This window comes from Nanorana parkeri, unplaced genomic scaffold, assembly GCF_000935625.1.
Source record: "Nanorana parkeri isolate BGI_ZX_2015 unplaced genomic scaffold, ASM93562v1 scaffold40, whole genome shotgun sequence".
Classification (NCBI taxonomy): Eukaryota; Metazoa; Chordata; class Amphibia; order Anura; family Dicroglossidae; genus Nanorana; species Nanorana parkeri.
Window position 1 is genome coordinate 1750556 of NW_017306308.1, and position 14768 is coordinate 1765323.

Genomic DNA, 14768 nt, shown 5'->3' on the forward strand with positions numbered 1-14768 from the left:
TTCTCCCGCTGATTGGCCGATTGGATGATGACAGGCTTCCTCACCAGTCACTCCTGACTGGTGAGGAAGCCTGTCAATCATCCAATCGGCCAATCAGCGGGAGAGGTCAGAATGAAGCAGATGACAGAGGAGGTCGCGGCCATCTTGCTTGATTGAAGACGCGATCGAGGTCCTGTGTGCGGCGGATCCGGGTCCCTGAAGATGGCGGACGCGGCACAGGTACTCGTTTTATGTTTTGGAGTATTTGCACAAGTACGAGTACTCATGCAAATACTCGGTATCGCGGCCGATACCGATGCTTGTATCGGTATCGGTGCATCCCTAATCGTTATTTATTCAGAAAGATTCCATCTAGCTCATAAAAATAGGATTCAAAATGCCAGTAATCACGGGTTTTCTATTTTCACGCAGACAGATAATCTCTGCATGGGACAAATGTAGAATAAATAATGCTAGGAGCCATGTGAGAAAGATACGTTGAAACTTCAGACAATACGTTAAATGAATCTGCAAACTAATGCAGATGCCGGAATAATTGCCACTATGCGGAACTTACAAGTCTCTTAAATTATTTTTCATCTGCATTTCATATTCCCAGAAACCTGTTTACAGTGTTAGTGGCAAGCCTACAGGCTCCTGTTACATGATTCTGTGCTGAGCTACCTCAGAGGCTGAGCTTAGAATATGAAAAGATTCGGCCTGAAGTATTGCAGCCTCTGATTTGGGGTTATTCCGAAAACACCGATACCGGCAAGCATATGGATAGGTGGACAGAGCTGCCAGCACTAAAATCCCATCCAGTCACATACAAGCATTAGAACTCCAATATTACAGATAATAAGTGGGATATAAAGTGAAGTGTGTCACTGCAGACCTATACTTGCTACTAACTCTAATGACAAATTATATGACAAACATATATATACAGGAATACAGGGTGACAAAAAGTGGCCAGGTATGTTATTATATATTGTCAGTTATTTTATAAAATCTGCCTTATTACTATGAATAAGTTGTTGTAAAGAATTAAAACAAACAATCTAGTTAAAATGGACCGAGCAATGCATCAAAGAACTGAAAATAAATTAAATAGTTTAGATTTAACCAGCAGGCCGGGATTTGTGAGAGAAATTATTTAAAAAATAACATTTTTAAACTAGTGGTCCGTTGGGGGTATCAGCCTTGTGAGGCGCAGCCTGATTCCCTATCCTAACTACCCTTCCCGTCCTGTTTCTGGTGCTTTTTGGTGTTTTCTTCCCCTCCACAATTTGCTGAGTCTTGATGGTTCTTAATTACTAATATTATATTACAGGATTTGTATAGCGCCAACAGTTTGTGCAGCGCTTTACAAAATGGGGGGGATGATAGTTACAATACAATTTCAATACAAAAGGGTTAGGAGGGCCCTGTTTGCGAGAGCTTACAATCTAGTAGCGAGTATTGAGAAGTACCTGTATTGCTTCCTTGATCACTATTTGAGCCTTATACTTTTATTAAAAGAGAATTATGGGGTAAGTTTTTTTCCCCATAGTTCTCTTAAGGGTCACGGAAGGACATATACTAGCGTCCTCTAGTGACCCAAAGCTCAGTATATAGCAAGCTACAGCTCGCAGTATACTGAGACCTCTGCAGCCGGGACGGATCCTGACAATACTGTCGAGATACGCCCAGTTGCGTGAGTGACAGCTGGATCTGTCTATCTAGAGGCAGCGCCAGCTGTACCCACCCCCTCCTCGATCCATTCCTCCAGTCAGCGCTGGAGGATCGGAGCGGGGAGGGGGGGGACAGTTACAGCTCTCTGCAGGGAGATGATCGAGAAGTGAGCGAGCAACGGTATGTGTTCGCTCACTTCCCGGTCTATTGAGCCAACGTGTGACAGTTTCATTGTCGCACGTCGGCTCGAACTATGAGGATGAGTGATTTTCAGTTTTTCTCCTTTAAGTTCTCTTTGAGCTCTTTGTAATCTTCTCCCTTTCATTGCTTTTGGCTGTTATGTGAATGTATATGCATCACATATGTTACCTCTGCAAGGGCTGTTATTAGTATGTTTAGTTTTTTCTTTTTCTGAAAATTAAATACAAATATTGTAAAGGAAAACATTTTGTTACCACTTCTAGAATGTGCGTCATATAATTTGTGGCATATGGAACGGTGTAGTCACAAAGAACTGGGGCAAAACATAATTAAGCACTGGTCACTGCACCTAACAATAAGGCTGTATCTTAGCTGAGCCAATAAACCGACTACCTCCAGAGTGACAGGTACACTTTATTGTAGTTTGTATCATTTACAAAAACTACATTCTTCTTTAATTGTTCATATTTGTTTAGTAGCCTTAGTGATATTATGCCCTTCTATGTCATATTTTATGTATTTTTAAGTTTGGAAATTTTGACGGGAAATATTTGATCATTGTGATGTATGTGGCTTTGATTCCAGTTAAATAAATGGCCATAGACTGTGATAACTAATCAGCCTGATTTTTTTTATTTTATGGCAAGGAATGCAAACAAACATAACTATCAAAGTAGTAATCGGACAGTGAGAAATAATATTGTCATTACAGTAATAATTTCTGTAATCTTTATGGCACTAAAAGAATGTATCCGAGCGACTAGAGAATAAAAATACATTACAAGCATGGATTGTGTGACTACGGAGAGGTAAAATATCTTACCCACAGCTTTCGGCTTTTGGCAAAGACGGTAAATGCCGAACGTTTAAAAAATCAAGAAATATCTTTGGAAGCTCTTCATTTTCATATATCACAGACTGAAATGAAAAAAAGGTCAACTTTAACATAATAATTAAAAATAAAAAATATGAGAAAATCAGAGAGGAAATAAACTGAGAACGACTCTGTCTTTATGTTAAAATAATAGCAGCTTAGGAATGACCTAATAAAGACCTCTTAACAAGTGACAAGCAAATGGTATTTTAAATTCTCAGGCTTAGCAATTCTGGTGTCACGCTAAAGTTTTATCTCACATTTCTATTTAAGTGAAAACAAAAAGAAAACAAAATGTTCCATTTCAATAGCCGAAGCTATTTCATTACTCAGCCATGAAGGAATCCAATCCATCATTGCTCTGAGAAAGGGGAAATCTCCTGTGGTTTCAGAGACTTACTCTGGTTTTATTAATGCAAGATTTAGGAAATGTTAACAATGTGAGTTGTTTGTTTAGTTTGACAGATCAGTCTACGATGCACTGGCCACATCCAGAGTATATTTGAGAATGACAAAGGACAGGCCACATGTCTCGTTGTCATGTTGTTCACAGCTAAGGCCTGATATTTCTTTCAGTTAATATAAGGCATTTGCTGTGATACCCGGCGATATTATGAACGAGTCTTGTAACCTGAGACCAAGATAAAAACCAAAGAAAAAAGGCTTCAAATGAAAGCTGAGGAGCCCTAGCCCTGAACTCCACAACACACACTTAATGCAGTTTATGAAATGTGAAATTAAAATAGATTTCATGGGAATGGATTCAGAATGAACTGTAATTCACTTTACATGTAAACTACAATTTAAAGATGATCTATTTCTGTAAAAGATATATCAACAAATATTGAAGGGGGAAACACATTTTTCTTCCACAAATCAAAAGAAATGCAACCATCTAAAATAACACGCTGAACAATTATATCACACTACGAGGCCGATTTAACAAGGTGCAATGCAATCTAATCAAATGTTAAGTGATTGATAGCAGCTGTTTTGGCGTTTTTTTTCTCTTTTAAATCACTGTCATTACTTGTCTGTGAAATTTGGAAACTGCCTAGTAAATTTATATTGTCATTTTGGAGCTACTGTGTTCATTGTATTAAAGTGTATCTAAAGCCCAAAGTTTTTTTTAACTTTTGGATATAATACGACCAAAAAAATAGGTGGGGCTTTTAAGGTGCTAAATGACAGAGCCAAAAATGATCTTTACTTCACAATTGTATAAAAAGTGTTTTTATTAGAACAGGATTAAAATTGGTAATAAATAATATGGAAATTGTAACAGTACAACATTGATATCCCGATTATTTTTGATACATTGGATTAAACCTCTAAATGCCACCCCTCAATTTTACTCCAACAGACTAATAAGAGTTGACCACATAGTGTCTGTCAAGATGTAGATTCTTCTCTTTGTTGGTAACTGGAGTGGTACAAGTTCTACGCATTTCACGCTTGAGGCGCTTCTTCAGGAACTCCGTATAGGAGGCAATCACATTAGGAAACAATCAATGGACATGTACGGGCAGCTCATCAAACCATAGGTCTCACATATGGGGGATAGATGGACCCAACCAGATAGCGAGCAGCCCAAACAGAACAAGTCTCTGAAGGATAGATTGTGCTTACAATTCTTTTAGGTAGAATGGTAAGCGGTTAGAACCCCATTCAGGTTTTATTACTGTCTGTGTCCCCCTTAGAGAGATTCACCCTCTTCTATGTGTTCTGGTAACCATGGCCAATGGGACTAAATGATAGGAATCCAAAATATTGAGTTGTCACCAAAAAAAAAAAGAAAAGAGGGGAACATTTCCAAGGTGACAACTGCAATAGGGCATTTCCCTCGCTTTGCAGAGAATTCCTCTCACTTCCGATTGTATCTAAAGGACATGTAGTAAAAGGGAAATCTCTCTTTGGGACTCAAATGGTAAAAATAAAAAAAGTTCTCTACCCAAAGTGGGAGAAATGTTTTGGTTTTATATTTTAAGAGTATTTATCTTCACATGGTTGACCTTGTTAAGAGTTGGTTTATATGTGTTTATGGCTTGCTAATCAAAATGATCCAAAGTTCTCAGATTGTCACGTCCTGGCTTCACCCCTATGACCAAAGAGGACCGGATTTCCTGTAGCAACTGAAGGAGTTTTGTTCCTGCTCCATTAAGCAAGAAAAATTAAATATCTAAAGGGAGGACCCCCCTCATAATGACCAAGCCAGATAGACAAACAAACAAGGAAACACCAAGTGGGTGAATCAACCAACCCAAAGGATAGACTATTCAACAGATAACATATCTACCAAAGATTTTATATTATGTACCACCAAGCAAGTGAAATGATCACAATCTATTCCATCCACCACCACCACCACCACCAGAAATATAAGAAGCTAAAAAAAAAACTTCACTAAATACTGTTCTGTACATCTAAACTAATAATAACATAACATATCCCCAAAGGAATGTTAAAAACACTCTCTGTGGGGTGTCAACACCTCTAACAGTCAGGGGGCATGTTCAAAAACTGTGTGACCATGTCTCCTTATCCCAATGACCTTTAAGAGGGACGGACACAGACAACATATAATAATAGATGTTTAATTCAGGAGGTCAGAGACTAAATCTGGCCATGCAGTGCTCAAATTCAGTCCGAGTCCTGCTGACTCAGCCAGCACCAACCAGCTCGACAAAAAGTAATTTCATTGACTTTTGTCGAAGGAGTCGAGTGGAAAATTGTTGGCCGAACAGTGACTGCAGTCTGTCCTGTAATGTTTGGGTATTCTGACAGCAGTGGAAGCTAGCTATCATAATACAAACGCCCAGCAGGGGAGATTAAGCTATCTGTGCAGTTTTAGCATGGATTGAGGAATCTGTTGAACGTCCTTTTTTCAGCCCACTGGCTGAATGAAATAAATCTAATAGTGTGTGGCAAGCTTCATACTTTTTTATTTGGCACACTGGCAGTTAATGAGAAAGCCAAGATCTATTACCAGGGGCAGCAGATCACATGGTCTATTCTATGACATTTCCACCCAGCCACCAAACTGCCACACATACATAGCTGATGTCAGAGGAGCCTCAGTTCAGTACTTATGCGAAAGTTATACTTGCCATGCCTGGCTCCAATACTTTTTAGTAGAAAAAAACATGAACAAATGTGAACTAAATGAAGTCAGATTTTATAGAATATTTTATGTAAGAAAGAACCACTATTAGAAATGTTGCCCGACATAGGAACAGTAGCCACATTTCCCCACTTGCTATACTGAAGCCAACATACATGACGAATAGTGTAAAGGATTTTTTTTGATCTGATGCAGTGCAACGTCTTATCTGACCATACACAGGCTGTAATTTGTACACAATAGAAGGTTTTTATTTGATCTCTTCATGTATGGAGCACGAACGGGGAAATCAGTAGTCCTTAAAAGACTGGCACTGGCATCTAATGGGCTGGATATTTCATACAAAGTTCTATCCTTTCAGAGATGACCTGACATGCCTCACTAGCAAAACTGGGAGATACTGATACGCACTAAATAGCGGATGTGTATGATGTGTGACCTAAGGATCATCTGCTTCTGGAAGAAATTATTTCCAAACAACCAGATCACTTCAGGAACATGCCTTCATAATTCTCCTGACTTCTGAGTAACTCCTTTATATTTTAAATGCTACTAATCTGCCCGTCTTTTATCAACACAGAAATCCCACACATTTGTATTCCTCACACCCGATTTTGCAACAGTGATAACTATTATATTTGTATTGCAAAAACTCCACTGTGCCACTTGTCATTTCTTCCTTATCACTCTCACAAAACTGTGCTCCCAACAGACTCCATTGATTGGCTGCATACGTTTTAGCTTTGACAACCCAGGCATTTAATTGTCAGTTATCTCCTCGTCTTCTTCAGTGGCTGAAATACAGTCACAAAATAACAGAGGGACTTGTTCTGCTTTAACCTTAGCTAGCTGCCATCAGGCAATGGAAAACCGTGTTAAAATATCACAGGATCACTCTGTACTGCAGAAGACGACATGTAAAGAGCGTAATGATTTCCCTCGAGTTTGCTTTTTAGAAAATTGTCAACGGAGCCAGCAGAAACTGTGACAAGTCTTCAGAGGGAATGCTGGGAAATCGAACAATGGCATTCTAGTTAGGGCCAAACCTACTCATCAGCCAATTATAATTGTAACGGAGCATCTTGCTGAAAACTTCAACAAGACCACTTGGGTAACCTTTGGAGATTTCTGAGCAAGGTTTCCACAGAGCAAGGAGGAACATCTGATCGAGATGAAACATTTCCTTCCACTTAGTCTTTTTAAAGTCATCCGCAAAGTGTTATCTTATAAGTGGATAGCGATTTAAGGAAGAGGGCAAGGACTTACGTCTATACTCCATCTGTGGTCTTGTGAAAGGCGGTCACCTCTCGCTAGGTAGGGAAAGATGTGTGATGGCATTAATTCTAGACACAGATTGACATGCCTGGAGGAGCAATGTGAAGGTTATACTCTGTTCTTTACTACAGCAACAATTCCTGCTTATTTTCTTGAAGTCAGGAAGCCAAAATACAAGATGACAATAAAAAAATAAAATATTTATAAATAGGAATTTAACTGTAACCACTGCTGTACAGACATTTAGGAATTTGGTATGTAACTTTTTGTGTAGTCAGTGCAATTTTTTTACCCCAACAAGCCTTTAATTACATTTTCCCACAGTCACCATTGAGAATTATTATTATACAGCACCAATAGTTTGCGCAGTGCTTTACAATATAAGGAAGCCATTACAGTTACAATACAAATCAAAAAAAGATGGTAAGGAGGGCCCTGCCCATGAGAGCTTGCAATCTAAAAGGGAGGAGCAAGTGATACAAGAGGAGGTAGCTGTGTGGGGATGAATTGTTTAAGAAAGTTATAGTTCAGTGGTTAGGTTGAGGTGCGATAAGCTTCCCAGAAGAGATGAGCCTTTACACCTATACTAGAAAATAGGGATGCACCGATACTGAGTATTTGGGCGAGTACTCGTACAAATGCTCCCGATAACAGAACCTCCGGTATCAGGAAGCCGGGCAGCGAGTCATTACAGCCGCCTGGCTTATTGATTGACCGCAATCAATCACCTAGTGACGAGGGAAGATTTAGGAAGCTGGCTTCACGGGCAATCAGGAAGCCGCGTGGCATATAATGACTCGCTGCCAGGCTTCCTGATTGGTCAGGAAGCTGGCCAATCAGGAAGTCAGGTGGCGAGTCATTACCCGCCTCCCTCCGTGCTTCCTGATTGGCCAGAAAGCCGCCTTTGTGCTTCCTCATCACCTGGTAATGAGGGAGCATGGAGACAGCTAATCAGGAAGCCGGCCGGCGAGTCAATGCACGCCGTCCGACTAATCAGAAAGCTGGGCGGCGAGTCATTGCACACCACCCGGCTTCCTTAATGCGACTTCCGGTATCATTACTCAGCAAGTACAGGAAAAAAATTATCGGTACTCGTACTCGATGCCAAAAAAACGGCATCGGTGCATCCCTACCAGAAAATGACAGATTGCAGAATGATCTAAAGCTGCTAATTTAAGACACTGTTCTAATTTGTGACTCATCATTAAATAAGGTCATTTTTGCTATGAGCCCTTTAAGGCAAAGAATGCCAAATAAAGACAACTAGCATTTTACAAGATGCAACACAGATTGTCACCTTAGTGAAGGAAATATCATTTCTACATTACCATTCTCATTTCAGATATCTCCAGCTCCAGTAAACCTCTGATAGGTTTTTTTTACATATTTATCTGTGGACATTATTCAAACTATTTTATAACAAACCATTACTTACTTCATTTCTTTTTTTGTTTGTTTTAACAAAAAGAAAATTAGGATTTTTTTAAATGCAAGAATGTGATACTTTCTCCTCAGATATGGCCTGCTATTAAGCATTTATAACAGTATTTCATCATTTCAGTCCTAAGGGACCTCTTGTCAAATTTTACAAACTCATACCACTCATTGGTCTGCTTTGCTAAACACTCACCTAACACACTGCAAATAAAATGTTTCCAACAGGCCCAGTTCACAAGAGCATGCAGAGTTTGTGTGCGTTGGGTGAAAATGGAGCATGCTGCATTTAACACAGTACAACATGCTGCAACGCAAAGCATCAAAGCACATTGCAGGACATGTTAAGGATAAAAGTATTCTGGGTCCTGCTGTAAAAAAAAACAAACCAAAATGATGCAAGTGGTGTAAATTCAGCCTTAGGGAATTGCACATGTGTGTTAGTTAAACAGAAACAACCACACTGATGTTGCCTACAAACATAAGACAGACTCTCTGCAGGCAATCCCTGGCTAACTTATCTCAATGAAAAATATCAATCATCCAAAAAGGATTTTCATGCAAAATAGCATTTTCGTCTCCAAGATTAGAAACACATACATGACAGGACAAAGTGACTATGCATGATGTTACCACCAACATTCTGCAGAACAATTGCATGGTGGCTGGATCTTCACCATCTCATGTCTACAGCTAGTGTAACTAACCGATAATTCTTTAAGTTAAGCAAAGTTAATGGCTCTTAAAGGGAACCTGTTATGCAAGAAATATCTATGCTGCCACTGTTAACCCCATTCTGTACATCCTAATTTCCTAAATCCCTGGTGGCCAAGGTCATCCTGTTGCATTAATATTTAGTGAGGTACTGACTTGAAATAAACATGGATTGAATGCAATATATATGTGGTAGGCTAATTGATTAGCCGGATTTGTGGGAGGAGCCCCACACATTTAAACTGCTCCGTCTCCCACTCTCACCTGTCGGCTCGTGGGCGTCATCCCACCTGCCTCACCCCCTTTTTCAGTTACCTTTTACTCTTGAGTATGCCCCCTTATTTTGCATACTGACCATAGTGACCACGGCACACCTCAGGTCATTGAAGGCAGGTCCATCATCTCGATTCCTGGGTACGTATCAGTGGGGCTTTGACCACAAATTTATATTATATATATAAACAATAGCCAAATGTGTCAAATATATTTTATTTTTAGGAGAGATCAGATAATACAGACTCTGCTCTTGCACAGAGTAGGGACAGCCCCCTCTCCTAGTAGGAATGCCCACACACTATGTATGTAGTACTGGGCTTTCTTATCAGAAAGCTCATCATGGTTTGAAATCTATGAAAGCTCATCATGGTTTGAAATCAACCAACCTATGGTTGGGTGAAACACATTAGTGAGGGGAGGACCTAATGAGGGACTTTATGATAGTGTGCTTTTCCAGCGCTTTTTGATGTGCGGGCGGATTTCCTTTCTGGAGCTGTGGTTGTTGAAATCTGAATGTTTAAGATGCAGCCCATGTTAAACATTTATTTTTTTTAGAAAATATTTGATCATATAAAAATGTCATATTTCAATCTAAAACTGACCACAAACCATAATTCATTTCCTTTTTAGAAGAGGTACAGAAAACCTGGATCCATAATATCTCAAGGTCAAGTATTTTTTGTTTTTGATAACTATACACACTGTTTTGTTTAGCATAATCAATGCTTCCATTAGGCTTCTTCAAGCAGGCAATCGAGGGAGAACATATGATAATCGGCTGTAATTAAATAAAAAAAAACAAACTAAAAAAAACAGCATCAATAAGTCAAATAACTTCTGAATACCGGTTTTCAGATAGCTTAGGTAGCAAGTGGGCAATGAAAGTGTCTGTAGTCACACAAACTGGCAAAATGACAGCAATTTAAATACCTACATTGACAAAATTCAAAAATGCACCTAATCTGACCAAGAAAATGTTATCCTATAAAGTCACCTTGATAGTCTTAAGTAAAATAACTGCTTGTTTAGATTTAAAAAAGTACGGGGAATGCTTATGAGCCTTAGGAAGGCCTAATGTTGCACAGTCGGATATTTACATGTGTGTGCCCTTTAGAATTGTAGCAATTTGTCACCATTATATTAGTCTTTCTACAATCCCCCCGTACTTTAAATGGATCACGCTCTACAATGCACTTTTCATTCTAAATGAGCACGGCACCGCGTTCTCAGTATGATGGATCTCTTTCTTTAGTGTCCCCCTGAATGCTGTTAACAGGGCCAGTCTCTGATAAAGGCTAACTGGTATGAATTGCTCCTTCTTTCAGCATCAGTCTTTCAAACACCGCAGGGATCATTTAAACATCACAATCACAGGGCAAAGCAGCTGTTCACTACAAAATGAGCCTTAAAATGCAGCACTACTTTCTGTGTAGTGGTGGCTTTGCATGCAGCTCCACAGAGCCAAATGGTCTTTAATTTTAGCACGTGAGCAATTATCAGAACTTACTCATAAGTTCTAATCCTAAATACCAGTAATAACCTGTAAAACAAATAAAAGATCCAGCCTAGACAGATTAGATTTGGGGCTCACATTTTTAACTGGACACTGGTTGTTGCAAACAATACAGAGGATCTAATAAGAACATATTGTTTGGCTGGCCATTACTAATTATACTTACCCGCATTCAGAAAGTATTGATGAGCTAAGACACAGCCAAGTAACTAGGATTATTTTCAGAAGGAAGTCAGCAAGACAGCCTACATACCCCTCAGAGTTAAATGTTCCTTTTAAAATTCCTTGAATTCGATTTTGAGCTTTTTAGCGCCGGTGCTAATTCAGTGACTTCACCACTGTGTTCCCTGGTAACACAGTAGAATTATACCACAATTGTTACCTGTAACTGATCATTGCCTGTTTTTGTCCTTTCGGTCTCAGATTTCCCAGCATGCCCCATTTGCATGTCTTGCGATTATGGCCAAAGTCTTACCACCAAAATTTTTCTTGAGGTGGCACACTAAGAACGCGCCAACAGTTTGTCTTCACCTGATTTATTTCTGTACTTTACACCAATGCTAACTGACCAGTCAACAGATACTAAATGGGACTTTGCCAGATTTTGAAAAAAACAAAACGATGAGTACGCTCTGCTTTGGAAATAGCCAGAATACCATCATTCAATTGTTCAGGAAAACAAAATAAATTGGTTTTAGATAATAGGGTTAAAGTGGAGCATTCCATTTTTTTTTACCAGACTGGCTCTGGGACAGATGCAGTCTGAAATTCTGGCTTTTTTAATTTTATTTAGTAATATCCAAACTGAACTAGGAAAATGGTGGATACACCCACGGTAGTCTGTTCATTTGATGCCTAACTGCTAATAACAGGAAAAAGGCAACTTCAACATAAAATCACATAGCTGTTTATCACATCATGTAGTGCATCACATAAAATATAGTATTAAAGTTATATTAGGGACTACAATGACCACACATGGATTAACACCAGCACATATATGCAAATGTCTTTGCGCTCTAAGACAGAGCCATTCCTACCATGTGTAAAAAGCATGAACAGACAGCTGAAAGAACAGAAACTACTGACCTCTTCACTTTGCCTATGTGAGCTCACATTCTGAACCTCCAAATTAGTGAGGAAAATGGCCCATTAAAACCACCAAAGTAATTTAAACATTTTATTAGGGGTGCGGAAATTAACGCTTAATCCGTTGATTAATCGTTAATTTCTTTAATCGATCAAAATTATTTTGATCGATCAAAGTACTCACCTCTCCGCCGGCTTCCGTCAGAGATCCGGTGACGTCACGGACATCGACGTCACCGGACTCCTCCCCGAGTGGCTCTATCGGCTATCGAAGGGAAGGGAGGAGTCGTGTGATGTAGTTGTCCGTGATGGGTAACGAAGGGAAGGAGGGAGGAGTCCGTTGACGTCGATGTCCATGACGTCACCGGACCCCTCCCCATTCCCTTCGTTACCTGAACGGAATCACTTGGGCCGGTGCTACGTGCATCCCCCCAAAACAGAACCCTGCTACCCTGGTGAGGCCCCCTCAAAGCTCTGGTGAGACCCCCCTCTGTATGTGCGTTATAATTAATCGAAATAAGTCGATTAAAAAAAATTCGATTAATCGAACAGGAAAATTTTAATCATTACCAGCCCTACATTTTATCAAAAAATATAAAACTATTTGTAATACACAACCCCACTGGTCTTACATTTCAAATGCAGCATCTAGAATGAGCCAATAAAGTTTTTGGTAGAAGCATGTATGTTGCTTCTAGTCTCTGCTGGGTATAGGCAGCTATAATACCCTTCTTCCCGCCAAAAAGAAGCTTTCGCAATGGAACATTCCCATTCACCAAGTACCATCAACGAGCAAGTGCATTATACATTTCTCACAGATTGAGAAATACTGGCACATATTATTGAGTCTGGAGGTTAATTGCTCTTGTGATGTCACAGTCAGACCCTATATATGGGTACCTTTTACATTAGCCAATAATAAATTATCACAATCACGCAACATACTGAAATCATGCATTAGCAAGATATTGGGCAGGATGCTACGGCATGCTTCATCATGGACATGCTTCATCAATGAACCTCAAATGAAGCTGGTTTAACTCATATGGGTTGACCCACCATTAACATTCCATGTTTATTTATCAGGTCACATAGCGCTCCAGTTCCTTATCATACAGCCTGTGCCTTGGTAGTAGTGCACTGGAGCATGAACATCAGCAGTTGAAATAGACAAAGACTCAGCTGACATGTCCCCACAATGTCAAGTTGCTGCAGGCATTGGGCTCTGTGGCCTGAAACCACCAACAAACCTGTTTTAGAAACAGCAAAAAGGTAGATTTGGGACTGCATTATCACTTGAAAACAATATTTATAGGCTGGAGTAAAGCACATGTAAACTTTAACACCAACCTAGTTTACCTGTCTTCTGCTATGATATAAAAACTGTGTAATACTTACCCAACAGTAGCTCTAGGCTGCCGACAACCGAATACCACAGCAATGAGACCTTTGCTCTCTGTTAAAAGACTGGCAGTGTCCCTTATCGGCTGGCTCTGCCAAAACATTACCCTTTAACAGCCAGCAAGTTATCTATGGCTGCGGTTGTCTTAAGGTGCCAGTGCAGGTTATAGGACAAAGGTAAAATAGATTGTGAGAACGTTTAGGTCCTCTATTAGTCTTAGCTACACTGTTAATTAGGGAACTGTGAAACTATAATTATACATTTCTAATATACACCTTCGTCGCAAGCTCAAAATAGTTTTTGAAAAGAAAAACGCACGGGCTAAATTGATAGACATCTTAGAGCAAACCAGTAACCTGACAAATAAAATCCATCATTATGGGATCACCTCAAAAGGTCAAGGAGAATGCAAATGACTGAACAAGCTGATCTCCCTAAATTATAATATCCTCCTCCATGTGTCCCTGCACTGTGCAAAGCTCTGCTCCCCAAACCAAGCTCTTTCTGGACAGGATGAGCAGGCTTCCTGCATGCTGCTCTGGGAGGGAGGGGGGACAGATCAATAGCAGCTGAATGCCATCTGCTTTGGCCACCAAAACTGTAACCCATGCATCTTCCTTTATTGAAAGGTTATTTTTATGCAAGTAAACAATTCATCGTCTCCTTGCACGCTTGATGCTCATTTACCACTTTTGATCAATAAAATATGCAAAACAACAATAAAATTGAATCCTAGGAGTAGTTGTGATTCCAGGGTGAAAGGTAATCAATAACAAGCCTGTTCAGTAGGGCAAATCGCGGGGTTACTGCTTGGAAGGTACTGTGTGTCCCCAGTCATCCGTCAGAGTCCATATAAATGTAATGCTTTCCTCAGGTAACAAACTTATTCAGATTAACCGTTACTCATCTATGTCACCGTGATAAGCCCAATGTACACAGAACACCGGCTAGAATATCACAGTGGCATACTGAAAACACTGGTGTGATCTTTACATCCATCAGGGATCCAAATCTCATTAATCAGATTAAATATGCAAGGCTACTAGTGGGAAATGGCATTGCTAAATCCAGATGGTTTTACATGATGTTTATCTGAATATTTTTTGCTGGAGATACACTGCTCTACTCCAACAGGATACAATGATAGATTGCACAGGAAGAGAGAGATTCTGTTATTTAAATGTCTTCACTGTAGTTTCCCCCCCCCCCCCCCCAC

General features: G+C 39.8%; 1 protein-coding gene across 1 annotated transcript in view; it reads right to left on the reverse strand.

Annotated features, from left to right (window-relative positions):
* The window catches only part of SNX24 (sorting nexin 24), a 112559-nt gene that overhangs the window by 9232 nt on the left and 88559 nt on the right, over positions 1-14768 (reverse strand). The window contains exon 4 of the mRNA XM_018571180.1: positions 2678-2772. Within this exon, the coding sequence (XP_018426682.1) occupies positions 2678-2772 (95 nt within the window). The remainder of the gene's footprint in view (positions 1-2677; positions 2773-14768) is intronic.